This window comes from Pantherophis guttatus, chromosome 6, assembly GCF_059756535.1.
Source record: "Pantherophis guttatus breed Tessera chromosome 6, ASM5975653v1, whole genome shotgun sequence".
NCBI classification, from domain to species: domain Eukaryota; kingdom Metazoa; phylum Chordata; class Lepidosauria; order Squamata; family Colubridae; genus Pantherophis; species Pantherophis guttatus.
Genome location: NC_142068.1, coordinates 48,286,515 through 48,314,084, shown reverse-complemented (window position 1 = coordinate 48,314,084; position 27,570 = coordinate 48,286,515). Strand labels below are relative to the sequence as shown.

Below are 27,570 nucleotides of genomic sequence, written 5' to 3'. Positions count from 1 at the left end.
GTTTTCTGGCTTATGCTGGTTCAAGTGCTGTGATCCAGTTTGCATGCTGTGTTTTACATTGTCTTAGGCAGCCCACTTTACTTCGATTACCCACTGCACAAAGGCAGAAACAGTCTTATCTCATTTTTCCTCCTTTCCTTCAAAATGGCCTTGTGAAGCTTCTGAATGCCTTGGCAGTTATGACATTTGCTTGACATAGACAAATTGTTTCACACACACACACATGCAAACCACATATACACATGAGAGAGAGAGAGGAAGGGAGGGGGAGGGGGAGGGGGGAGATAGTTTTTCCATTGTTGAGCTACCGACTTCTCCAGTTGGATTTTTTTAAAAAAAGATCATTTTACAGATTTTCTAGTCAGTTAAGTTAAAAGCATTTCACTTCCAACAGGGACATTGTCTATATCTACCATATGGAAGTGACTTGGCATGGATTAAAGACATTTTCTTTGTTTCTATGTACCATAAAGTCAAATGACAATAAAATGCAAAAAGCCTGCAATTGCGCTCTATAAAGTTTAGTTCATGCCAGCTGAGTCCTTAGCTCATTAACAGTTTATGTCCAAAACAAACAATTTTAAGGTGTACTGACAATCTGCTGTATTGCTCTTTAACTTCTTGACTTTTGGAACTAGAACAAGAAACGGTGACTAGAAGATAAGCATAACAGGATATGGAGTTAGGAAAAAAAAATCAAGAGATAAAAATTCATGGATGGCTATATTGTTTCAGAAACTCACATCACTAGAAATGGCCTGATTCTGTTGTTCAGCCACTGGAGAGTCATTACTAATTCAGATAATGCAAGAATTAAAGTATTTCTTCTAAAGAATACAAGGATGTACCATAGCAACTCATAACAATGCTGTATTGTTTTCAGATATGTACCTACCTAATAGTTGCACTCCACGAGTGAGTCCATAGACATCAATCAAAGCCCACAATGGTTCAGTTGTCCTTACCCCACTGAAGAACAACATGGCAGCAGAATCATTCACGCGATAAAACACACGTCCCTTTTTATCCACCCAGAACGCTATGATATTTCCTTCATTTGCAAACTCTTCTGGAAGGGCCTTTGCCCAAAATCCACTTTGAGAAACCAGATCTGGGCATGCATACTTGGGCAGAGTTTCTGGGTTAATCCTAGAGGGATCCTTGGACGTAAATCCCAGTCGAAGAGCTCCACTCCAACAACACTGCTTCTTTGTGATCTAAAAACAGAACAAGATCAATATAATTACTTTGCCTCTTTATTAGGTATGCATAGGATTAAGAATATGAATGGATAAGGAATTTTAACACATTTAACAATCTGATGGTGGAGATATACGGACGAAGAAACTGTGCTTGCACAAAGCATGGAAATATGAATACAATATGTTATGAGATCTGTTTTTGAAAGGAATGAGGATGTGATACAAATACTGTAACAATAAGTTGTGTGTGGTTCCCAATCATCATGGTGATGTCTAGAGGCAATTTCACAGTAATTCCATTGTTAGTCTCATGTGTTCTGACCTAGGCTTCCTAGAAATTAAACAGCACAAACTTAGTGCTGGCAAACCTCTTTAATTCATATGGCTGTAAATTACCTTCATTTACAGTCTGCAAGGCTTGATAAACAGTCTTTCAGAGGAAGGTTATCAACACCCACCTATCTCACGTGGAACGCTGCTGAAGATCTAATTTCCAGGCACAGGGCAAAGTTGGCACAGAGTCACAAACAGAAGTTTCAAATCTTGAACCGGCCAGATGAACTAATTGCTTCCTGCAAAAGCTCACGTCCCATTTGTTTCTCTTTTATGTCTTATGGGAGGGGCCAATCATCTCCAAGCCTTATTCCCAAATCAACCCTGTTTCCTTAATTGTTCCTGTCTCCTGGCAGCTCTGTGCATGCGCACACTGGAAACAGGCTAACACTATTCTTCTGCTTCACTGAAGTCAGACTCTGGAGGCAGCAAAGAACTACCAGATGGCCTTGGCCCCCTCTCTGCCTCCAACTCAGAGCCATCATTCGAGCCTTCCACAGACTCCAGGACTGGCCCACGTTCGTCCCCAACCTCCTCACTGTCCAAATCTGCTGCCAGCTCTGCTGGCCGCTGGTGGGCCACAACACATGGACAATTTAATTCAACCATAACAGAGAAGGGACACCTTCCTGCTAAATTGAGAGAACTCAGATCACACCAACTCCACCAATCAAATCATTTCTGCAAAATATGGAATCTCTTTCAGTATGGAAACATATGGGAAAATACTGCAAAGGCTACCATATCAAGCCAATGTTTGTGTTAAAAACACAGCAAGTAGAAAGAAGCACCAACTCACCTTAAGTCTGATTTGCTCATAGATGACTATTGGCCTGTTGCTGAAGGTGATGGCGTTGCAGAAACTTGCCTGTCGCTTGACCACTTTCTGAGTGCTATCCATAATGATCTGTGACCCCTTGGTGTGAGGATGGAAAAGCAGTGGGCTGACAGAGAGAGTGCCACACTGTGAGATGGGTAGACAGTGCTTTTGCTTGTGATGACATCGATGAGAGGAAGCAGGAAAGGGCCCACCAATGGAATCTGAGACAAGAATAAGGACAGAGAGAGAGCTGATCTTTAAATCAAACAAAAAGGAACCACTATTAGTGAAAAACATTGAATGAAATCATTGATTAGCTATGAGACTATTGTAATTTATAAAAAAATGTATAAATTACAATAGTTACAGTATAACATAAACTACAATATAATATAAGTAATATAAATAATCACAATGTAACCATACATATTTAAGTCAAGGGACTATATGGCATTCAAAACACTTTTTTTAGCTTGCAAAATGTTCTTTAGTCACAATTGCTTAATATCAGTAATTCAAAATAAATTATGTAAAATAAATTCTAGATGAAACTACATATAGAAGGGAAAGAACAAGTGTACTGCATTTTCTGTATTTACTGTATTTCCCAGCAATTAGTCCCAGATTTTAACTAAATCTAGAAATCTTTAGAAAATATATAAGAGTGTATAGTAAAAATACAATGATGTTACCTAGCTGGGTAGTGAAACATCTTCAGGTAAACAACCAAGCTCAAAGAGCACCAAAGACTCCATAGTTGATATGGATGGATAGCATTTATGGCTTGCCATGAAAGCCTGGAAATAACCCTAATCCTAACCAATACAATATGACATACAGGCAATCCCTGGATTAAGAACATTCAATTTACAGACAACTCATACTTACAAATGGGCTGCCTATTACTTAAAATGGCAGAAAGTTGAATGTCAGTGTGATCTGGCTCAAAATGGTAAGGAATGTTCTCTTTCCTTGAACCAACAATTCTGCTGAAGCTATGCAATGTTTTCATGATGTGGTGCATGTGTTTTTAATATATAGCCTATTTTCAGTGGTTTTCGGTGATTCATAAAAACATTGCACATTGATCTGAATTCTGCACACGGTAATAAATTTTAGGTCAGGCACTAAATACAGGAAATACCATGGCAAATCAATTTGAAAGTAAATAGTATTGAGCACTGATACCTAATATTTGTTTCCCTTTCCTGTCCAGTAGTGTTGTGCAGATAAATAGAGATATGCTAAAACTTCAATTTCCATTAGTGTAGAATGTTCGCTGAGTGTAAACAGAAATTGACATTGGAAACACCAGCCATGTAAAAGGAGAATCTAGTTGTGAATATTTAATGATCATTGTTTATTTCTGTGGTCTACAAATCAATGTGAATGTTGTTTGCTTTCCTTCAATAGGCCTCTCAAGTAGTGCAGACTTTTAAAAAATCACTCTGTTGCTAAATATAAACTAACAGTTAATCTTTTGGAAGAAAGAAAGAAAAAATGCTGGTCATAGTATTTTAGGATTTAGTTCTGGAATATTTTTTAAAGTGCCAGTGTTCTCTTCTAGTTTAATTATGTTGTAAAGGAAAGCTTATCTCAGGCATATTTTCTATGCACATTGCTTTAACTTGGAAGCTATCCTATTAAATTTCAACAAGATTATAAATCAGAATTTGGTTCAGGGCTGGAAAAGGTGGAAGAAGCCAGGAACAATAGGAAGATAGGGAATGATAAAGAATCTTAATAAGAATTCATACAGAAATAGACAATACATAGCAATGGTACAGTGTATTAAATTCAAGAACAGCTATGAATTCTACAGTGCGTACCAAAAAGAAATCATGAGGTCTTTTGGAAATTGCATTGAATACTGGATAATTTGTTAAGGCACAAAAATAAATAATACATTTATTAGTCTCAGTTATTCTTATCCACTCACTAGTTCATAGCATGGTCCTTAACATGCTATTCAAAGGTGAAGCAGAGTCCTGAACAAGGAAAAATATGTGCATGCTTCTGCTAATCTATTCATGAAGGAAAATACCACAATAGAAGTTTAGGAAGTAAAAGAAGTTTTAGAAGTAAAAAAACTGGAATCTTAAATTTTTCAGAAGAAAAAGAAAGCAAAATGGCAATATTTATATTTCTGAGAAAATGAACTCTTCCAGAAATTATTTCAATGTAAAATACGGTAATCTAATTTGAGATAACTTAAAGAAGTAGTAAACAAGTCCCAAATGACAGAAGAGAACCAAGAAAGTTTTAAAGAGCAAGAAAACTTTCTTGCAAGGTTATTTATTTTCTATTTTAACGTATGTTCTAAGTTTCAATAAATCTTTTTTATTGCCCAAATCAAGGAAACAAGAAGGAACACACATTCTGGCAAAAACTGTCAAGATTTTAAGGCAAAGGGAACTAATATTTGGAGTACTTACTCCTCAAAATATTATGTCAAGCAATAAATAAGTATAATACATCAGAGTGCTATAAAATTTGAACTGACCACTAGAACACAGGGAACAGGGAAAACTGTTAAAGGATACAGATTTGTACAGAACCTACATATTTATATATATTTAATGTGTTTAAAATAATAATAAAGAAAGATTACTAAGAGCAAAAACATCTTAACTGATATTTGCATTCTGCTAAAAAATAAAGGACTAATATCTGTGATAAGAAGCTAAGAAACATTCTGAGAGGAGACCTTGTTTCATTCAGAGTTTCTGGTGCCAGAATAAATGGTATTTGGTGTGTCCAATGCTGTTTCAGGGAGGAACAATGGAAGAGAATGAATATTTGGTTTATGTTTTCTTCTAGGCTAAGAACATAGCTGAAGGTGAAGATATTTAGAACTCTCCAGACCCTTTCATTTTTTCATTCAAAACAACTAGTGCTGCTAAGAGCACATCTAATAGATTGAATGCTTCACCTGCCATGTCAAATTTTCCTTTTGAGGCTACAACCCTTTTTTAATATTGGAGAGGAAAATTAGAAAAAAAATATCGTCTTCTGGATTCTCTTCACTGTTCTGCAGAATGAAAAAATATTTTTATTTATTTATTTGTATTTCATCCTTATTAGTTTTAGAAGTAATTCAAGGTAGCAAACGTATCCAATGCACCTTCCTGCTCCTATTTTCCCCACAATATCCTGGTGAGGTTAATGGGGCTGAGATAGAGTAACTGGCCCAAAGTCATCCAGTTGGCTTTCATAGCTAAGGCAGGACTTGAACTCAGGGTCCCCTGGTTTCTAACCTGGTGGCATAACCATGAGACCGAATTAGCTCTCTATTTTAAAGTAATTATAATAATTATTTGTTTATAATTTTAATATATGACCCTCTAACAAAAGTATCTATTATTAAAGTGGATCTTTTTAACTGAAGACTAAGAATTTATGCAATATTTGGGCAAAAGAGGACAGTGATTGGCCCAAGATCACCCAGCTGGTTTTCATGCTAAAGTGGGACTTGAACTCACAGTCTCCCAGTTTTTCATCTGGTGCCTTAACCACTAGACCAAACCGGGTCTCTTTATGGTGTGGGTGTTCTGATTTTCGGATCCAGAAAACATGTCCAACGTTTCCAATATTCCTTTTGCAAAATCAGTTTTTAAAAACTGACAAGTTAAAATGGAGTCATTTTGAAAACAATTTAGTTTATACACAGTGAGATTAATACAATTATAGCACCATCAGCTAGAATAATTATTTAATTCATGAATTCCTAAACAGAGAGATGACATTTAAAGGACAAAACATACTGTAGCATGCAAACTTATGCCTGAAAATGGTGAAAGCAAGAGTGTTTTGCAACAATATGCCAAGATACAAAATGAGCTAACCATGCTTTTCCCTATTTTGGTTTATTCTTGGTTTTGCTCTTACTTTTTTGTGCTTTGTACTGTATATGTTGCTTACCCTCAAAGAAAGTAGCAAGAGAAATATATATGTATGAATTAGCATTCTCTTCAGGCAATTAAGAAGCAGAGTTCTTAATTCTCTTCTTAGATTAATTTGAAGCAGTATCAACATAACTTGTCTTGGCGAGATGGGTTGCATAGAATCTTAATAATAAATGAACATTGCTTTCATTTTAAAACTCATTTCTCCTGATTTTGGTAAAGCAGTTAGGATCCATTTGAGTAAATGTAGATTGTAGAATTAGAATATTTATTTAATAAATTATTTATTAATTATTCTAATATTATTAGAATAAATTAGCAAAAGTTTCTGGTTTTGAATTTACCTTTTAAGTACCTTAAATTATCCTGTTAAAGTGAATGAAGCCTGATATAACAAGGAATGAAATTTTGTTAAGAAGAGCTAAAACTTCTATTCAGTTCTGAAATTAAATACAAATACAATTGAGGTCTCCATTTTGTACCAAGCTTGTGGTTAGTGGATCTTCAAGTTCCAATTTAAAAAAACAATACCACAGCATAAAATTTATCCTGCTTGAGAAAGGGTTGATTAGTGAATAGAAAATGAAAATTCCTGTTATGCGTCAATAAAACTTAAAAGTAAACACTTTGATGTAGTGGCTAAGGCACCAGGCTAGAAATGGGAAGATCCCGAGTTCTGCCTTAGGCACATAGCCAGCTGGCTGACCTTGGGCCGGTCACTTTCTCTCGGCCTTAGGAAGGAAGCAATGACAGATCTTGTCAATAAAACTGCAGAGTCTTGTCCAGGCAGTCGCCAGAAATTATAAACTCTCTTGAAAGCACCAAAATAAAATAAAGGCACAGCAAATCAAGTATTTTGTAGTAAAGCTAGTCAACAGGATAGAAGACTTTTGCAGGATTTGCACAATAAGTATGCATTTTGAATAAAAACAAATAAGTAGGATTTGCCTGATTATTTCTAAAAGAAAAAAAAAACCACAAGATGAGATCCCCAAAAATAGTGCTAACTAGGGTAGTTAGTGTAAGATACACCACTTTCCAAACAACGTACAGGTTTGGTTTCTCCGGAATTGTTAGATTAGCCTTTATTTGAATTTGCAAAATTTGCTGAAGTGGGCACGCCCAATAGTATGGTTTGTTTCCTGAAAACAAAACCCAACCACAACAAACACTGAAATAATTCATATGACAGTTTTCAGAACAAATATCATATGGACTTGCAACAGGGAAGGGAAGCTGTGTATGTTATACCGGTATATATAACAAAATGCTTTGTAAGTATATGGGGAGAACATTTTGATTAACATGCCTTTACTTCTTTTCAATGTGGCATACTTAGTGTCACAAACTGTTGAATCTAAATTCTACAAAACAGACAATCTGACTGGGTTTTGTCTCTTTTCTTCAGTTTATAGATAGCATTCAGCCTTTCCAATCTTGATGTTTTCAAGATTTTGGACTACCATTCCCACTGTCTGCAAATTGTTGAAGTTATACTATGTATGAAGTATAGCATGAAGTTATCCTCGACTTATGACCACAACTGAGCCCAAAATTTCAGTTGCTAAGTGAGACAGTTGTTAAGTGGGTTTTGCCCTATTTCTCACCACAGTTGTTAAGTGAATCACTGCAGTTGCTAAGTTAATAACACGGTTGTTAAGTGAATCTGGCTTCCTCATTGACTTTGCTTGTCGGAAAGTTGCAAAAGGTGATCACATGATCACAGAACACTGCAACCATCATAAATATGAGTCAGTTGCCCAATGTCTAAATTTTGATCACGTGACCATGGGGATGCTGCAATGGTCTTAACTATGAAAAATGGTCATAAGTCACATTTTTCAATGCCATTGTAACTTTGGTTACTAAACAAACTGTTGTAAGTCAAGGACTACCTGTAATTCATACATTTGTAGTAAATCTCATAAGGGATATTTGTAGTAGAGCAAATTCATCTGGTAGAAGAGGAAAAGGTGTGATGAGTTTGTGTATTTCTCTGAGTTCATCTGATGTAGATTTATTACCGTATTTTCCGGCGTATAAGACGACTTTTTAACACATGAAAATCTTCTCAAAAGTCGGGGGTCGTCTTATACGCCGGGTGTCGTTCTCCTGTAACCAGGCAGACCAGCCCGAAAGGCTCTGACGAGCCTTAAATGGCTCTGGCGATCCCAGCTCTGACGATCCCAGCTCTGACGATCCCAGCTGAGTTCCCTGCAACTCAGCTGGGATCGCCAGAAACCACGTAAAAGGAAAAAAGTTTTTTCCCTTTTACTCTGACGATCCCAGCTCTGACGATCCCAGCTGAGTTCCCTGCAACTCAGCTGGGATTGCCAGAAACCACGTAAAAGGAAAAAAGTTTTTTCCCTTTTACTCTGAGGATCCCAGCTCTGACGATCCCAGCTGAGTTCCCTGCAACTCAGCTGGGATCGCCAGAAACCATGTAAAAGGAAAAAAGTTTTTTCCCTTTTACTCTGACGATCCAAGCTCTGACGATCCCAGCTGAGTTCCCTGCAACTCAGCTGGGATGGCCAGAGCCATGTAAAAGGGAAAAAGTTTTCCCCCTCCAGCTTGCTTACCTCAGCTGCTAGTCGCAATGCTTGCCTTGCTTTGCTTGCCTGAATCTATTCAGGCAAGCAAGCAACTCCTGCCTGCAATCAAGCAAGGAGTTAGTTGTGGACTTCAACTCCCAGAATTCCTCAGCCAGCAAAGCAAAGCTGGCTGAGGAATTCTGGGAGTTGAAGTCTACAAGTCTTAAAGTTGCCAAGGTTGGAGACCCCTGTTCTATTGGGTAAGTTTTTTTCCCCTTTGGGAGCTTTAAAAAAAATAGTCAATTGGGGTTTTTTTAGTTGTTCTTTTTTAGACCTAGCCATTTAAAGTTTAGGAAGTTTTAAATTTAGCTTTCATATAAAAATAAAAATAAAATAAAATAAAACAATATTTGTGCAGCTTTCTGAGATTTAGTGTGTTTCTGTAGTGTTTCACTCCAACTACACAAACACACAAAATCTCACAAAGCTATATGTGGAATTTTGTGTGTGTAAAGTGTGAAAGTTGGTTTTTTGGACTTTTTGTGGCTGTGTGAGGTTCCTGCTTGTTGCAGGGGCCATTTTGGGTCTAGCACAGCTGCTTTTACATTGTAGGTGAGCCAGTTGATGTTTTTTAATTTTTATTTGGTGTGCATTGGAAGAGGGGCAGTCTTATATGGCGAGTATAGCCCAAACCCTATATTTTAACAGGAAAAGTTGGGGGTCGTCTTATACGCCCAGTCGTCTTATACGCCGGAAAATACGGTAGGTCTGATCTGCCATCTGAAAGCATCCATTTCAGATGGCAGACCAGAGGCAGGAAAACGCTCCATTCAGCTTTTGCCCCCAATTAGCCTCCAAGTTCTTTTTAGAAGTGTTGAAATAAAACTGAATTCAACCAGTACCAACTTTTCCATTATTTCCACAATTTATAGGCACAGTAAATCAACTCACAAAACATTTTTTCCCCATAAATTCTATTACCAGTATATTTATTTATTTATTTTATTTATTTATTTATTAGATTTTTATACCACCCCCTCTCCCGAAGGACTCGGGGCGGTGAACAGCCAAAGTTAAAAACATACAATACAAACAATTAAAAATACGTTTAAAACAGAATTAAATCTAAAATGGCTCCCCAATTTAAAATGCCTTACCCATACCCCTATAAAAAGACGAATTTAAAATTTAAAAATTTAAAATTTCCACATTTAAAAAGGGGGAAGATTTAGGCCAGGCCAGCTTGATAAAATAGAAAGGTCTTAAGCGCGCGGCGGAAGGTGCGCAGATCCGGGATCCTACGTATCTCCGGGGGGAGCTCGTTCCAAATCGTATCAGTTCATCTCTTTTGTCAAGAAACTGAAGGATAAACTCAGGGACAGTGGCAGGTTTTTTTCATACGCAGATTGTGAGAGGACAGTTTAATTATTGTGCTGGAATATCAGAGCAGTTCGGGAAAAATGAAGAATCATTTCTTGGGCTTATAAAAAGGCTAAGTGCAGATTTTTTTTAAGAATGGGAAGAAAGTGTTGCTGGAAAACTGAAAGCATATGAGCTTGCCTAGTTTTGGTGAAAAGTGTGCCTTTTTTTTCAGCCTCTGAGAGAGTGTTTGGGGAAAAGGAGGAAGTGTTGAATGACAATTTTAAAAATTACCCTAAATGTTAGATTGGAAGCAGCAGACTATTCTTTAATACATCTGTCAGGTAAGCTCCAAAGTACAGATGTAATATTGATTAATCTTACTTGAAAACGTAATGCTATTCAACTCAAGGGAACATCAGACATTTTTAATTTAGCAAGTTCATTATATCATGATAAATTAATAGATTATAGATGGGCCCAGGTAGCATAGTGGTTAAAGGGCGGTATTGTAGGCAAATTCTGCCCACAACCTGGAGTTTGATACTGACGGGACTCAGCCATCCGAGGTTGGTAAAATGAGAATCCAGATTGTTGAGGGGAATATGAAAATAATGCTTACATTGTAAACTGCCCAGACAGTGCTGGAAAGCACTATGGGACAGTATATATGCCTAAATGCTACTATATTTGTGTGTATGTGTGTGTGTGCGTGTGTGTGTGTGTGAGAGAGAGAGAGAGAGAGAAAGACAGACAGACAGACAGACAAACTATGGATTAATCCAGTCGACGCATGGATTAGTTTTTATAAAAGTAAACAAACAGCACTCCTTTAGAGAATGTAAGACCTGAGCAACAATACATATCTGTATCTTTACCTAGAATTATAACCTATTGCTCTAGATTTCCCACCCTCAACCTTTCAACTTTAAGGAAAGTGTAACCCTAAGATTGTGTTTTCACAAATGCATTATCAAGTTTTCACAGTCAATTTCAAAAAAAGTATTGTCTTAACCTATCCTTGTTCCTATTTTGGGTGTTTGCAAGCCAAATTATTATGGAAATAGTATTGCTGAATATATAAACAACTACTTATATGTACATCTGAGACTAATAGAATAACATTGTCTCCCTTTAGTAACGCTTCAATATTTTTTCACTTAGCTTTTGCACCTTTTTTATCACTCCCAATCTATTTAAAAGTCCATTTTTAAAAATGCACAATACCCATATTAAAGTCTGTGAGCTTCTCAGACGTATTTATATACATTATTTGGGACTAACTGGCATATGATCCAGCAGGGCTCTTCATATATTATTCAGCTTTATCTTTCATTAAAAGATTACTCATTTACTATAAATTCCCTTTCTCCATTATAAAAATGGAAAAAAACTTAAAGCTGATATGTTGAATATTATTTTTTATAATTCGATATCCATGTGCATTTTTGGTTGTGGATTATCTGAGGGTAGTATATAAGTATGTAATAAATGAAGAAAGTAAGGGAGTTTTGTGGTTTTCTTCTCATAACTATATAATTAGAAAAGAGATCCAGCTATTTAATCTGTTTTTTTCATACTTGTCTTGCTCTGAGAAGCCTGTGTTACAAACATTTCTTGTGTAAAAAGCTATCCACACAAAAATACTCTAAAATGAAGCATATCACATAACTGAAAGACAGTCTTTTTTTTTTTTAATGTTCAAGAAGAAATGATATTTTTCTTGTGGGTGGAATACAGAACTGATACTATTGAAACTTCTGTGCCCTTCTATTTATGCTGTTTTCAACATCATTATATTGAACTCCATGCATACAGTATTTTATTATGGACATCTGCTGTCTTGCACAATAACTGGTAGCCAATTACTATAAACGGTATAATAGAATTGCAGCATGCTTTGCTCCAAGAATGAATGCCAGTTTTTAGGGTAGCCAGTCCATGTTATTCTTATTATCTGCAACTGCTATTATATCTGATATCATAATTAAAAATAATAATCCCCTTTTACATCTGACAAAAAAGTCATTCTTCTTAAAAACATTTAGGGTCATTTTTACTTCTTCCTCCAGTTGATTAGGTTTTATGTATACTCTTGCTTTTATTATTATGAGAGCCACTTTTCAAGAAGCTGACATCTTTAGGCAGCCTTCTGAAAAGCTGAAATCACCTGGCTATGTTCATTTTAGATGAGTATATAATTGCTGTACTAAATCACACCAAAGACTTACCTACTTCAATATTCTGGATCTCAACGTAACTAATCAGGTGCTCTGGGGCCACCACCGCTGTTTCTTGTTTTAGGAGATAATATTGAACAATTAATTTCCTTTTTGTTTTTCCTAATCCTTTTTAAAACTGCTCAAGTTGGTTTCTTTGCTACATCTTCCAGAAACAGATTTTAATTGAATTTTGGAAAGGTTTAAGAAGTCCTGTCTTTGTTCACTTGGTATTGGCACACTCTGGGTTCCTTTGATTAAACAAGGGCATCTATCAGGATCCCAGAAGCATACCTTCTGTATAGCAGAGCTAGCCCTCTGAAAGGGCGTTCCCCAGAGATTCAGATAGCACTGAATCAGAGATTCCACCAAATCAAATGCTACTGGTATGGTGAAGGTCTCCGAAGATCTGGCTCTTTGTGCAGGCCTTTGACAAGTGTGGCTAATTCAACACACACACACACACACACACACACACATAGACACAAACACTTTTTTGTTTTTCATGTTCCCATTTGGGTTTGCTATCTCTGCTGTTTTGTTCTTTTTATCTGTTTTATTTTTAAGAATTTGTAAACCATCCAGAAACTGGGAGTTGGGCATATAAATTTAATAAGTAAATAAATGGTCAAATATTCAATTTTACTATATAACAGAATATTCTAGCATTATGAAGGAAGGAGAACAGCAACTTGCTTTCCACTACAGAGGTAATGTGATTATTTTTTTCTAGCTCTTTAATCATTTTGATTGTACTTTCTTGTGCACTGATCCACTATACAATATTCTCTTTTAATAACTGAAGTTTGGTGCACATACGGGTTTATACGAAGGCATCTCTGTAACAAAAGCATTCTTTTTGATTTCTTTCTAAGAATCTCCCTTACTGTTCTTTATGCTGACAGCAGCAAGGATGCTGTATGCACAAACATGTAAAGATACCGTACTCTAATTGCTACAATGAATGAAGGGCTGGAAAACTGATGGATCTAGCAGAGATGGCTAAATTAACTGCTTTAATCAAAGAAAATAATACATCCAATTTTGTTTCTACTTGGAAACTACTTCTGGATTTTGTGCTTGAGATGGAAAAAAGTGAAATTTTGGGTTTTGCTGATTAGATAAGTTTGTTGTTATAGTACATATTAAGTATATAAAAGTAAAATTCTGGGGCTGTAATGTTATTACTTTATTCTACTTTATTCTACTGCACTAAAAAGAGTCAAAGGTCAATGCTTTTCTCTCTTTTTCCCCTTTACTCTACACTTCTTTTGTTCCCCTTTTCCGTTCCCCATTTTTCCATTACTATGATCAGTTTAATAAAATTGTTTTAAAAATTTTCCCTAGGAATCCCTAACATGGAATTATATTTTTTTATTACTGCTGGAACACTTTGGTGCAGTGGCTTAGGCACCAGGCTAGAAATGGAAAGCCTCTGAATTCTAGTCTAGCCTTGGGCACAAAACCAGCTGGGTGACCTGGGGCCAATCATTTTGTCTCAGCCCAGGGAAGGAGGCAATGGTAAAAGTTTCTGAGAAACATTGCCAAGAAAACTGCAGATGCCTGTCAGGCATTCTTCAAGAACTGGATATAATTAAACAGAAGAAGCTGTTGTATGAATACATGCAAAATATTTACCTTGTTCCAAATTTAAATGAACAAGAAGAGACGTTGTAGGAAATGTTTAAACCAACTCTGCTTTCTATGTAGATCAAAATGTGCTACCTGAGATCTACACGTAGCCCCTAATCATACATTTTATGAGTTCTGCCAGATCTTCCTTAAGTGGTTGGGTGAAACATTACAGAATCGGTTTTGTTTTGTTGTCCTTTTGGAGTTTGGGAGGGAGATAAAACAGATGTTTTAACAGATGTATTTCATACCTTTAAATGAAATCTTCTTCTAAAAAGAGGTGTCATGGGTCTCAACTCTTTTTGGAAAGCAAGAGCTGTCCATGAATTGTTATACACATCTTCTTAAAACAAATAAAAAAAGGTGATAGAAATCAAAATCCTTGTAAATTAGTGGCTTTGTCTCTAAATAATAGAACGATAAAACACCAGCTATGATAGAAACAGTGTCCACTTTTATTACTCTGAAATATAATCTAAATGTATACTTATACATGCAACTGTGCTTTAAATCAATACCATGTGTACGTTATGTAGATTTAGTCAACAAATTCAGTATAATCTAATAGAAAGGGAAAGAAGGACCCAACTGAGTGCCTAATTTTAAGAAAATAACCATTTCTGTTGAATTTTTTAAGAAAATGCTTTTATTCATATTGCATATGAAAAGGACAATTTCTGTTTGCACAAAATTAAATTAGTGTATTATTACTCTGAACAGTCTGTCTATTGTTTATCTGCTCTGTGCACAATGAAAAGATTCAAGGCTTAATCTCCAGTCAATAGCATGGATATAACTTTCAAGAATAGATGCAAATTATCTTCTTCAGGAGTATCAGATTCCTATACTTTTCGTTATTTTGTATCCCTTTCTTATGTGATTCAGTAACTTATTTCAAAACAATAATATAATTTTCTAGTCCTGATTATGAGATCTATCAAGGCAGTTTGGTGTAGTGGTTAAGGCATCTGACTAGAAACTGAGAGACATTAAGTTCTAGTCCTACCATAGGCACAAAGCCAGCTAGGAGACTTTGGCTAATCACTCTCACTTCGCCCTAGGAAGAAAGCAATGGCAAGATAATAGCAAAATACTTCTGAAAATATTACCAAGAATACTGCTGGAACTAGTCCCTGCAGTGAGCAGGAGTCGACTCAACACTGATAGGAGGGAGGGAGGGAGGGAGGGAGGGAGGGAGGGAGGGAAGGAAGGAAGGAAGGAAGGAAGGAAGGAAGGAAGGAAGGAAGGAAGGAAGGAAGGAAGGAAGGAAGGATCAACCACTACCAATCTGTCACCATTTTTCATTTTAAAATATTACTTTAAGAACTTTTATAACTGCAGTATATTAAAGCCCATTCAATCTCTAAATCTTGTTTTAAGAAACTTGGAAGGAGCTGAAGACCAAACAGGCCAACTTCCAATGCAGTATGCATAATCCCAAACACAGATCCATTAAAAGATGCATTTTGGCAGAGAAATGAATCAATTATTCTCTAGAGATTCAAATAATGCATCAAGGGAAAGAAAACAGGCATATCCCAAATGAAAGTTATGAAGTTACCAAATCCAGAACATATGTAATTTTTTCTTCATAAGGGGTATGATGACCAGCTAGGCAATGTATAGGTAAAAATTATGTGTCAAGTCTACCATGGGGAATATGCATGTAGACTCTATGCTATAAAATTGTTTATTCCAAGCAATACTTGGAATAAGTATTTTTTATGGCAATGAAAGGAAAAAATAGAAAGTTAGTATTTCATGATAGTAATTCATTAAAAAGGTAAAGGTTTCCCTGTCAGTCATGTCCAACTCTAAGGCACAGTGCTCATCTCCGTTTCTTGGCTGAGCCAGCATTGTCCAAAGACAATTTCCATAGTCATATGGCAGCCTGGCTATATGCCAAAGGTGCACGGAAGGTACCCACTGAAGTGGTACCTATTAATCTACTTGCATTTGCAGGCTGACTATTAGTGCTCCACAATAAATAACATAGCATGCAGAAATGTATCTGTGACTTAAACTCTGCAGGGTTTTTTTTCCATTTCCATTTTCTTTTTTAATAGTTTTAATAGGACTTTTGCAGCAACTAGAACCTTGTACCTAGTTTTCATTAACAGAAATATTTTTTCTCCCATACTGTGCTAACATATACAACCTTTTTTCTGTGTTATCCTCCTTGTTTAATCATTCTCCAAATAAATTAAGCCAATATAGTATGGTCACCATATGCAGAAATAACTACTAACTTCTAGTAAATAATATTTCCCAGAAATAATTCACAATTAGGGCACAGATTTTAGACAGATTCATGATAGTAATTATTCACCCAGATTAACAGCTCCACATATCCTTTAAAATCTGAAGAAAACCCAGCACTTTTTATTGGGTTCCTCAGTTTTGTTGTGAAAATACATTAACACTATTTTGCAAACAGTACATGACATGTGATATGCTTATAAAAATAGGTAATATTATGGTTGCATGTTGAGAATAAAATATTGACACTGAACATCTAATCATTTGACAAATCATTGATTTGCATTTTTATTAGCAATTTGTAAAGATAAAAAAAATTCAATGCAAGCATCTTAGATATTGCTACCACATATAACATTGTGGAAAACAAATGATACAGTCCACATTAATATCATATTTATAAACAAAGATACATTCATGAAATCTATTCTCATTCTATTGTAAAGCTGAAATATGGACATTTGTATTAACACTTTAAAATAAGAGAGTTTCCTATGTAATATAAAAAAGTAACAGAGAACAGCTGTGAAGAATAAATAATTTCTGTGTTAAGTATATTCTGCTCCATCCAAAGTTTAAGCGCTGTTCAGCCTTATTGATATCAGTGTGAAGAAATGCTTAACTTTTCCACTGAAATTACTCAGGCTGATATGCCTTAATGTTCGTAAAATCACCAACTACAAGCATGCAGAGAATATTCCATCTTGCTCATCATCTTGAAACTTTTGTCCCTGCAATGCCCCTCCCTCTTCTCTTATGTACTCTTCTCCATGAACCCGTCAAGGCAAGCAGCATTCTGTGCTAAAAAGCTTTACAATGGATCAGCTCTTAACAAGCTGTATTGTAAAGCAAATGCCATTACAGTCAGAGAGAACCATATCCCACTAACCAGGAAATCTTTAAGATAAAACCCTGATCCATTTCTTAAGTGGATGCATCTTCTGTGCCTTCAGACTGTCTTGTCAAACACTACCAGTGCTCTTTTCTTTTTCTTTTCCCATGCAGGATATCTGTCAATCCACAGGAAGCAATATTCTTTAGACAAACATTTGTCCGAAGCAATAAAACAAAAGCAGCATATTGCATACAATCAGATAAAAGAGGCACATAGGTATACACTCTTTCTCTCTCTCTCTCTCTCTTTCCCCCCTCCTGCCCTTATGGATTCTAGATTAAATAAAGTCTCTCGTAGGAAGATTGTCTCTAAAAGAAAAGGCAGAGAGTACGAAGGAGACCGGGCAGATCGCAGCTTCTTGCTATAACTCACTTACCTTTCTGAGCCATATTGTCCCTTGCTGCAGAAGGCTCAGGCAAAAGGCAAGCAATCTACCAACATTAAGAATTTGCTGCCTAACCATCAGTGCTGCTGGCCAGCTCCTTACCGTATATTGTGCTTCTCGTTAGCTGTCCCCCCATCGTACTGCGCAAGGTGGCTTGGCTACCTTGCAGCTTTCTCTTTCACAGGACAGAGGTGCAGAACTCCAAGCAGGCAGGCATTGTCAGCAGCCGAGAGCCATGGATCCTCCGACAGGAGAGAGGATTGAACGACTCTCCATAAATACATACTCATGAACATACGACAGAAGCCAGCAATCAGCCTCCACCCACTTTCCGACCCCCTCAGGCTCAGCAGTAAGCAGAGGCATATGTCATGATTATTTACATAAGGAGGAGACTTATGACTCTGAAATAGCTCCAGCGGCTCAAAGCATTTTACACATACAATACATCCCAGTTCCGAAGTGAGTCAAGGGCAATCAACACACCCTAGGCCCATTCTCTTTCTCCTCACTTGGGGGTCACACTTCAGATAAATCACTGGATGAAATAGAGTGGATTTCTTTGCTGGCAAAAGGATGGCAGCGTGCCTGCTCCTCCACCCAAAGGTATTCTAGTTTCTAAGCAAAACAAAATTGCTGCCTCTGCAAATTTCACTGTAAATATAAAGCAGATTTGTTTATAAATCAAATGTCTGGCTGTCAATTAAACTTGCTATCCACCTCCATCACTGTGCAATTTAAAGGTTTTTGTTAGAAAAGAAGAAGGAAGGAAGGAAGGAAGGAAGGAAGGAAGGAAGGAAGGAAGGAAGGAAGGAAGGAAGGAAGGAAGGATCAATTTATCACATATTTGCTGCAGTAACACTGAGTTCTAAATATTCACACTACTAAACACTGTTGGCTCAGATTCCTCTGTGCTTAATTATTCAACATTTCAGAGCAAGAAAGCATTTTCTGAAATGCAGCACGATTCATTCTAGATAGCAACAGCAGAAACATTTTCTTCTGCACACACAGTCTCAAACTAGCTTTTTTTGGTAGGACTGCAGTTTAACTCAGGCAGAAAGCAGCCGCCACTTCAGTCCATTATCTCTGCTGAATAATTATTAAAAGTACTAAGCTATGGAAGCAGGTTTGTGGGCAGGGAGAGCTCAAGCACCTGGGCTTCTGTCCCTGGATGATAGGTCAGAATTTGGGACTTTTGGATCAGTGGTGGGTTGCCTCCGGTTCGGACCAGTTCTCAAGAACCGGTAGTAAAACTGGCGAGAGGCTCCACCCCTGACCCGGACGTCATCATAGGTGATCTGCGCATGCGCAGAAGCTTCTGTGCATGCTCAGAAGAGCACGTGGGCATGCAAGCGAAGCAAGTGGGCACGATGCAAACTGGTAGTAAAGGTAAGTAGAATCCACCCCTGCTTTGGATCTAAATAGTCCAAATAGGAACCATTCAGTCCTATTGTTTTCAAACATGTACCCTAGGATCTACTGCAAAAGAATCAAGCTAAATTCATGCTTCCTTGATTCCAAAAATCAAAATTGTACCAACCACAGACAGCCATTGTCCATCTTCTATAGAGCAAGCCTAATTGGCATTGGAATTTCCATTGCTAAGTGATCATACTGCTTAGCAACAGCAGTTTTGGTACTCTTGCTTGCAGTAATTAGGCCAGGATCAAGTTGTCATTAGGTGAGGACTTCACGTTGAAGAGCATTTGGAGCTTCAACTGGTCCAAATCATAGCACCTGTGTAGCATTGGGTGCACCATCCACATAACATTATTGCTACCTGAACTATATTGATTCTCAGAATGCTTGTCATCTTTAAAACCCTCCGTGGCATGTGGCTAAATTACCTGTGGGACGTCTCTTTGTTTTGATTTCTGCTTTCCACCAATTTGGTCAAAACATGCATGCACTGGGTCTCATTGTGAAGCAGTGAACTTAGCGGGTCTTAAGAACCATGTCTTCTCTGTTGTGCCTGCTTCCTGCTGAGATAGAGATTGTCCTGACTGCTGGCCTTTCAGAAGGCCAAGGGGTACTTGGCTGTTGTGTTAATGGATCTCTGATGAGGATGCTGTTAGGTCTATTATGCTGCTATTGAATTTTTTGAGATACCCTACTTAGGGTTTATTTTTTGTTGTTTTCATGTAATGAATAGTGGCTTTGATTCCATTTTTAATTTTGCTCACTACCCTTTGGTAGATGTGTATCATGTAAAACAAGTAAATGAACTCCTTTTACAATTAACTGAAATGTTTAATAGAGATGAAACTTTTTTTGTGTTGTTGAAGTAACCTCATTTTAAGATCATATAACACTAATTGCATATTTAAAGGAAACTTGCACTGATTTAATTGGACAGGAGATATAAGCTTATTTTCTGTCATGTAAGCTGTCCAGTATCAGTTTTATTACCTTCCTATTTTAATAAGACTTCTAGCTAGGAGCCAGTCAATTCTTCCAAAACCTCTGACCACGTCAGATATGGAATAAACCAAAAAAGAAATGTTTAAATTGAATAGATTGCCAAAAAGCACTCTGAGTTAAATCAAACTTTTTTTTAATTCTGCAAAAGCTTTTTAAAAGATTTCATCAGAAGTGAGTTCATCCAAAGTAATAACATTGTGACAAATCCAGATCATTCCCTCCCCTAAAAAAGATGTAAATGCCATTTTAAAAATGGGTTTATCTCATAATATAAGATGGGGTGGGGGGTTGTAAAAAGGATCAAAATAAATGTGTGGCCTAATAATTTCCATGTAAGACTTTCAGCATTACGTGTAGACCTGACATTAATACCTGAAGAAACAGAGATTTCACTACGTGCCAGGATTTCAGTGAAGTCAAATAATATTTCTGGAACAGATTTCCGGGAAGAGGTGGATTCTAAAATTCCTTATACTAGCCAATAACCAAAGCTAGAAAAATGCCACAGCAATAAGCCTGAAAAAATTGGAAAGTTAAATCAACCTTCCTCAATGTGACATTACAAATTGTGCAGTAGAAATCACACAGGATGTCTTTGCTAAAGAAATATATTCAGTATCTTGTAAATAAATTTAAAACCATAGAATAGAATCAATGTGGGATAGCATCCCAGAATGTAAATCAACTTCTGAGTAACACTCATCTTAATCACCTTTCTATCATCCCCAGATATTCAAAAAAATTCTAGGTCTGATTAGGTCATATTTCATTTTGTATCAAAGCAGAAGATAAATTCAAATTTACCTGCTGAAAAAAGAGTCAGATCATAATCAACCCACCCATATTATTTCCTGTATTATTTCCTGAACATAGTATCATTTTGGATTTACTTCAATATGTAGAACAACGAGACAGGATGCTAAATTCAGGTATTATTAAAATGAGATTAGAAATAGGGATTTCTGGTCTTTCTAAAAAACATAAGATATCATTAACTTATTTATTTATAATAGTTATATAGTCACTCATCTCACCAAGATGATGTTAGGTGGTGTAAAAAGATTAAAACCAAAGGTATAATATGACAGTTTATATTTTTTTGTACAAAATGTACAAAACGGCCTTGTATATGAATTAAATGAATTAAAGCAAGAATTAAACCAACTATAAATCTGAGATTGTAAAAAATGTGACAGCCCTGCATAAAACCCACACAAATTAAATCAACTATAAATCTAACAGTCAAAAATGTGGCAAGCCTACATAAAACCTGCCCAGTCATCTCCTATAGTTGGATGAGTAAATTGAAATTTATGCACTGAAAAAGCAATTAAATCAATCAAATCTATGGATGTATATTTATGAAGAAATAGATCTATAATTAAAACACAAGCAGAATCCTGACCATGTATAACCTAACAATTGACCTTTCTGCTGTAGTGCAGGGTAATGTAGAATAGAATCTATGGAGATTCTCAGTCATCCAGGTCATGGTTGTCCCAAAGTGCTTTTTTTTTAAAGACAACTAGACTTTCTTTGTTTTTCCTTGAAGATGTTTCGCTGCCCATCCAAGAAACTTCTGCAGTTCTGACTGAATGGAAGGATTTATGTTCCTTGCAGTCATGTGGTGGTTAGCACTCTTTCTGTTGCACAGCCATTTGCATTATTCAGGTGACCCCCAAGAGTACAGATAAATCTTCAAGTGGTCTCAATGTCTTTCAGAAAGAATGCTAACGACAAATGACTGTAAGAAATATAAATCCTTCCATTCTCCACCATTCAGTCAGAACTGAAGAAGACTTCAGTTGGGTGAGAAGTAAGACATCTTCAAGGAAAAACAAAGAGAGTTTGGTTGCCTTTTGACAGAGCCTTTAGATCTAGAAAATTCCAGATTAATAGATGAAATCACTAGTATCAAACAGCAGTCTTGTTTGTTGTTTGTTTGTTTGTAGGACTGCCCATCTCTTTTTTTTTTTCTCCAATTTTTATTTATAAGTATAAACTAAACAGAACAATGAAACGTACAAAACATAAAAACATATAAACATCCATTTCAATACATATCCAGTTTGTCGCAACTATAATATACATTTCTCTTTGTATTTTGACTCTTCCTTATTTGGTCATTCCCTTTTATCTATCTAATATTGATCTTTGTTAACCTATGTTTGTTCTTTGTTTCCATCATATTATATTTGGTCATTTTATTTACTTCCTATTGCTTCATCTCTTTCCTATTTTTCAACCAACTATACCACTTTTCCCATACTATGTAAAAGTCATGTTCTTCCCTATTTTGTAATTCCTTTGTGAGTCTATCTAATTCCGCACATTCCATAATTTTATTGATTACTTTATCTGGTGTTGGTATATCACTACTCTTCCAGTGTTGCGCGTATAGTATTCGTGCTGCTGTTCTGCTGTTATTTTCCATAGTTTTTCCCATTTGTCTAATTGAATATTATAACCGAAATTTTTTGCCCAGTTTATCATATTTTCTTTCATTACCTCTTCTTCTAATTTATATCCTCGTAAGTAATTGTAAATTTTTTTGATCAGTTTGTCCTGTGTCCCTTGCAAAATTTTATCTAATTCTGTTTGACCTTTTTGAAATTCAAATTGAGCCAAATCTTTATTGTATCTTGATTTTATTTGTATATACGGCCACCAGTCAATGTCTGTACCCATCTCTTTTAGTTCTTGCCTCGTTCTTAGTTCCCCCTGCTTGTTTAACAGATCTTTATAAGTTTTCGTTTTGTTATAGTCCATGGCATTTGGATAGATCTGGGCTTCTATCGTTGACAACCACTCCGGGATTTTGTAATAATGTGCCTTTTTAATACTCTGCCATGTTTGGTATAATGTGTGTCTGATTGTATGTCTCTGAAAATATTCATGCCTTTTGTCTGTGCCCTCCCATAAGAAGGCATGCCATCCTCGCTGAAGATCGAATCCTTCCAAATTCAATAGTCTATGGTTTTTGAGTTCCATCCACTCCTTGATCCAAATTAATGCTGATGCTTTGTAATATATTTCCCAATCGGGCAATGCCAATCCTTCTCTCTCTCTTGAGTCCTGTAGATGTTTTAGTTTAATTCTTGCCTTCTTCCCTTGCCATATGTAGTCTGCAATTAGTTATTAAAGTCCTTGAAGAAGTTCTTCCCCGGTTTTATTGGAATCACTTGAAACAAGAATAGTATTCGAGGCAACACATTCATTTTAATGGAGGCGATCCTTCCCAAAAGAGATAGCTGTAACTTTTTCCAAATTTCTAAGTCTTTCTTAATTTGTTTTGTTAATTTATCATAATTATCTTCTTTAATTGATGAACTTTTATTGGTCAGTCAGATACCTAGGTATTTTACTCTTTTTGTTGTTTGTATGCCTAATTTCTCTTCTAACTGTTTTTCTTGTTGTAGGACTGCCCATCTCTGAATAGCATACAAAGATTAAAAACAAACCCAATCATTAAATGCAAAATCCCATGCACAACAGAGTTTGCCTAACCTGGCCCAGATACTTTCAGGGTCTTAAAAAAGGCTAGCAGAGTAGGTGCTATTGGCTCTCTGAGAGGACTGCTGTTCCACAAGGCAAGCACTGCCGCACAGAAGGCATAAGTCCTGGGTCTAACAATGTGACATTGCTTAATGGAAGGGACCCAGAACATGCCCCCTCTGCTAGATCTAATGTGGCAAGCAGAAACAATGGGAGAAAGATGATCCTGAAGTAGCCTGGCATTGTGCCATACAGGGCTTTTTTAGGTAACAATCAACACCTTGAAATGCACCTGAGAGCCAGTGGAGCTCATGGAGTAGGCAGTATTGCAAGAGACAAAAAAAAAAATCCTGGATCAGCTGCAGCTTCATGTTCTTTAAGGGCCACCCCATGTACAGTATATTATAGTAATCCAAACAGGAGATGACTAAGGAATGAGGAGCCATTAGGAGGATCTCCCAATCCAGATATGGACACAATTGTGTCAGCTCTGCCCTTTAAAAATTGGTGCACAAGCCAAACCTGAGCAATGGCTCTCCCAGTCATGGCTGCACCTGCTCTTTAAATAGGAGCCATGAACCCAAGAGGACCTCCAAGTTGTACACTGACTCTGTCATGGGAAGTGCTTCCCCAGGCAGAATTAAAAGTAGAAAACTTCTAGAGCCACAGACATTCCTACCAGTGTTAAGCTGAATCCTGTTCTCCCCTATCTAGTCCTTCAACCTCCAGGCACTCGGAAAGGACCTCTGTGGCATCATTTAGTTAGCACAAGGTAGAAATGCATCAGCATGATGCTAATACTATACCCCATCACCAGCACCCAGAAAGTTCATGTAGATATTAAACAGAGTGATGAGAAGATAGAACCCTGAGGCACCCCATACAGGTGGAGCCTGTGGCTTGACTTCTCATCTCCTACCAAGACCAAGTAGAACTGACCTTAAAGAAGAATAACCACTATAACACAATGACTGCCAATTTCCTAAACCAGGCAAGAAGGATCCCAAGATTGATGGTATTGAAAGTTTCTGAGAAATCAAAGAGAACCAGAATAAATACACTATACCAATCCTGAACTCACCAGAGGTCATTCACAAGCACAATGAATGCTGCCTCAGTATTATAGCCAGGCCTGAATCCTGAATGTTAAATATCTTGATAATCCTTCCAAAATCCTTTGTAGTAGTAGGCCAACCACATTCCCTAAAAGGGAACATTGAAAATGGGGTGGGAGAAAATGTTGGATCCAGCAATTGTCTTTTGAGATGGAGGCAAACAACAGCTTCTTCAAAATGAATGAAACTACCCCCCTTCACAGAGATGTATTCACCATGCCTGGACCTAACCATCTGTCACCTCCTAGGTGACATTAATTAAGCAGGAGGGACAGAAATTTAAAACACAAGTGATTTAGCCAACTCACAGCAAGGAACCTGTCTTTTCATCAGGTCCCGCAGGTTCCAGTTCTGTATTAATCCAAGAATCTTTATCTGACAGATGGCTAGAATAATCCTCACAGTGGCCCTGTAGGCATTCCCACAAACCCTCTTTATTAAAGAGAGACCAGATTACTCTGAAAAGGGCCAATATTTGGCACTCTGTGGACACTATAAGGAAGAGTAATAGCTACATTTGAGTGAGTCGTATCACCATGAAGTAATCCCTAAAAAGCACTCTTACCCCCTGGAGTATACAGTATGCTTGGTTAAGAACACTCTTTGTTTTCCTCCAGCAATATTCTAAGAACATCTTATAGCACTTCATCACCCAAAGCTACTTTGAAAATCAGAAGGCCCTTTGGGATCCACCTGCAGAGAGAGACAGCACAGATATAAGTCAATCCAAGGCCAAGGTTGCCATCTCATTCCAAGTAGCAACCAAGAACTCAGTCAAACCACATATATACCAAAGTCCCAGAAACAATTCCAAGCTTCTCCTGGAACCCAACAGGGCCCAGCAGGAATGTTTGAATAAGTTTTGCTTCTTTGCAGGGAGGTGCAACCCCCAACAGGCAGTGATCTGTCCATTGCAAAGGATTGATGGTAACATGTGCCAATTCCAGATCACATTGCAATTGGTGTCTTATAGATTTTGGATCCCATATTCACCAATCCCAACCAGCATCACTAAAGGTAAGGGACTGTGAAGAAGCACCATGTTGCCCATGTTTGCATTAAGCAATCTGCAATTGACTTTATTGGATAATTTTGAACCAATCCTGAGCCAATCTCAACCTATACCAAAAGGTTGTTATTGTTAGGAAACTTATGGGACAGAATACTATTTATATATGCTGCCTTGAGCAAAAAAGGAAAGGAGAGATATAAATTTTTTAAAAAGGAAAATAACTTTTAAAAAGTATGTTATATGAGTACATTTCTTACATTCATATTATGGTTAAATCACAATTTTTATTTTCTGAACTCACTTTACTTTACTAAATATTCTTTGTATCATTACCTGAAACCTATATTTAGGGCATAGGTATATTTTCTTCATATTCCAAATGAGTTTTGCTATTTATTTTTGCTATTTTTGCTATTTACCCAGATGTAAGCATCGCTTATGCTAGTAGTATGTGAAGAAAAAGCTCAAACTTATCATCTGCATGTGGATTTGCACTGTATCCAATTAAGATATTGGGATGAAGCAAGTCTGGTATAATCACATGTTGGAGCACATGGACAAATATCAATGCCAAGATTTTAAGGAAAAAATATTAACCTTTTTCTTTTTTTTAAAGGTTGGCATTGAAAAGAGAAAGGTCAGCTTAGGCAAAGGCAAGAGCATTTCTCTCTCTCTCTCTCTCTCTCCCCTGCGGGACCTTCCTTCAACACTGCCTTAATTAATTGGAACTCAGAGGCATTTAAGGCAAAAGACAATAATGATTGCAAAGTTGTCCAATCCAATCCATCTCCTATCAACACTCCTGGAAACTTGAAATAGGAAAAAGAGAGAGGAAAAGAAAAATCCTGCTAGCCTGAAACAATATCTGTCACTTGTTCCCGCAATTTCTCTTTATGCAAATGGTGAAAAAGCACTAATGGATTTTTATTCACTGGCCTAATACACATTTGATGAAAAATAAAACAGTATAATAATTATTTTAAATGCACAGTAGTAAAGTGACAATAGCAAGTCTTCTATTGTAGAATGGATATTTATGTTCATTTAGTCTCACAACTCCTCAATTCACAACTCTGAAACTAGACATCTTTTTTTAAAAAATTTGATTTATATGCCACCCTTCTCCAGAGACTCAGGGCGGCTTACAATGCGTTAAGCAATAGCCTTCATACTTTTGTATATTTTATACAAAGTCAGCTTATTGCCCCAACAAACCAGGTCCTCATTTTACCTACCTTAGAAAGGATGGAAGGCTGAGTCAACCTTGAGCCTGGTGAGAATTGAACTCGCAGTAATTGCAGGCAGCTGGAAGCTAAATACTACTTTTAACAGTAGCATTAGTCTGCTGTGCCACTCAGGCTCCTTAAAATAAGTATCTCCAGCTATTTACATTTTTGCTATTTACTGCTGATGCTTTACTTGTAAACCACTATTCAACAAATCCATAATTTTCCTGATCAATTTCTTCCAATACTGAATTGTACAAATTCCTTGTGAGTCTAATCATACTTAGCCAAATAAAGTATTCAATTCAATTTGTTCCAATTTATCTTAAATTGCTTTCTCTGTATTTATGATACATTTCTTGATCATCTCAGGATAGATAGCATATCATTCCAGTGAGAGATAATGAATTTTGTAAGGTAGATACAGATAAGAAGCTACAAAAATATATGAATTATTGGCCTTTGACAGTAGGATTTCTGAACGATTTCATCTTACTCCCTTCAGACATTAAAATCCTCCTCTGAACATTAAATGAGCATGTATGAACATCGAAGAACATATTAATCAACTGTCACAAATTTTATGAAACTGTCTTTTTTTTTTCTTCAAAAGTGTGGTTCCACAATTTACAATGAGAAAATTCTCCAAACAATTGAACTGAATATATTTTTTGAATGGTTTAATGCTATTTCAGCTACACTCTTCCCTCGGAGTTCTTGGGGTCATATACATTTACCAGTTCAGAATCTGTCATCCT

General features: G+C 36.7%; 1 protein-coding gene across 2 annotated transcripts in view; it reads right to left on the bottom strand.

Annotated features, from left to right (window-relative positions):
- NEURL1 (neuralized E3 ubiquitin protein ligase 1) overlaps nucleotides 1-27,570 on the bottom strand; it is a 109,705-nt gene that overhangs the window by 32,610 nt on the left and 49,525 nt on the right. Inside the window, exons 1-3 of one of the 2 annotated variants that reach the window (XM_034440022.3) lie at nucleotides 17,643-17,980; nucleotides 2,335-2,576; nucleotides 896-1,217 (exon numbers count right to left, since the gene is read on the bottom strand). In XM_034440022.3, coding sequence (XP_034295913.2) covers nucleotides 896-1,217; nucleotides 2,335-2,576; nucleotides 17,643-17,676 — 598 coding nt within the window. In that variant the 5' untranslated portion in view covers nucleotides 17,677-17,980. Of the gene's footprint in view, nucleotides 1-895; nucleotides 1,218-2,334; nucleotides 2,577-17,642; nucleotides 17,981-27,570 lie in introns of those variants that run through there. The other variant, XM_034440021.3, reaches the window with a different exon arrangement.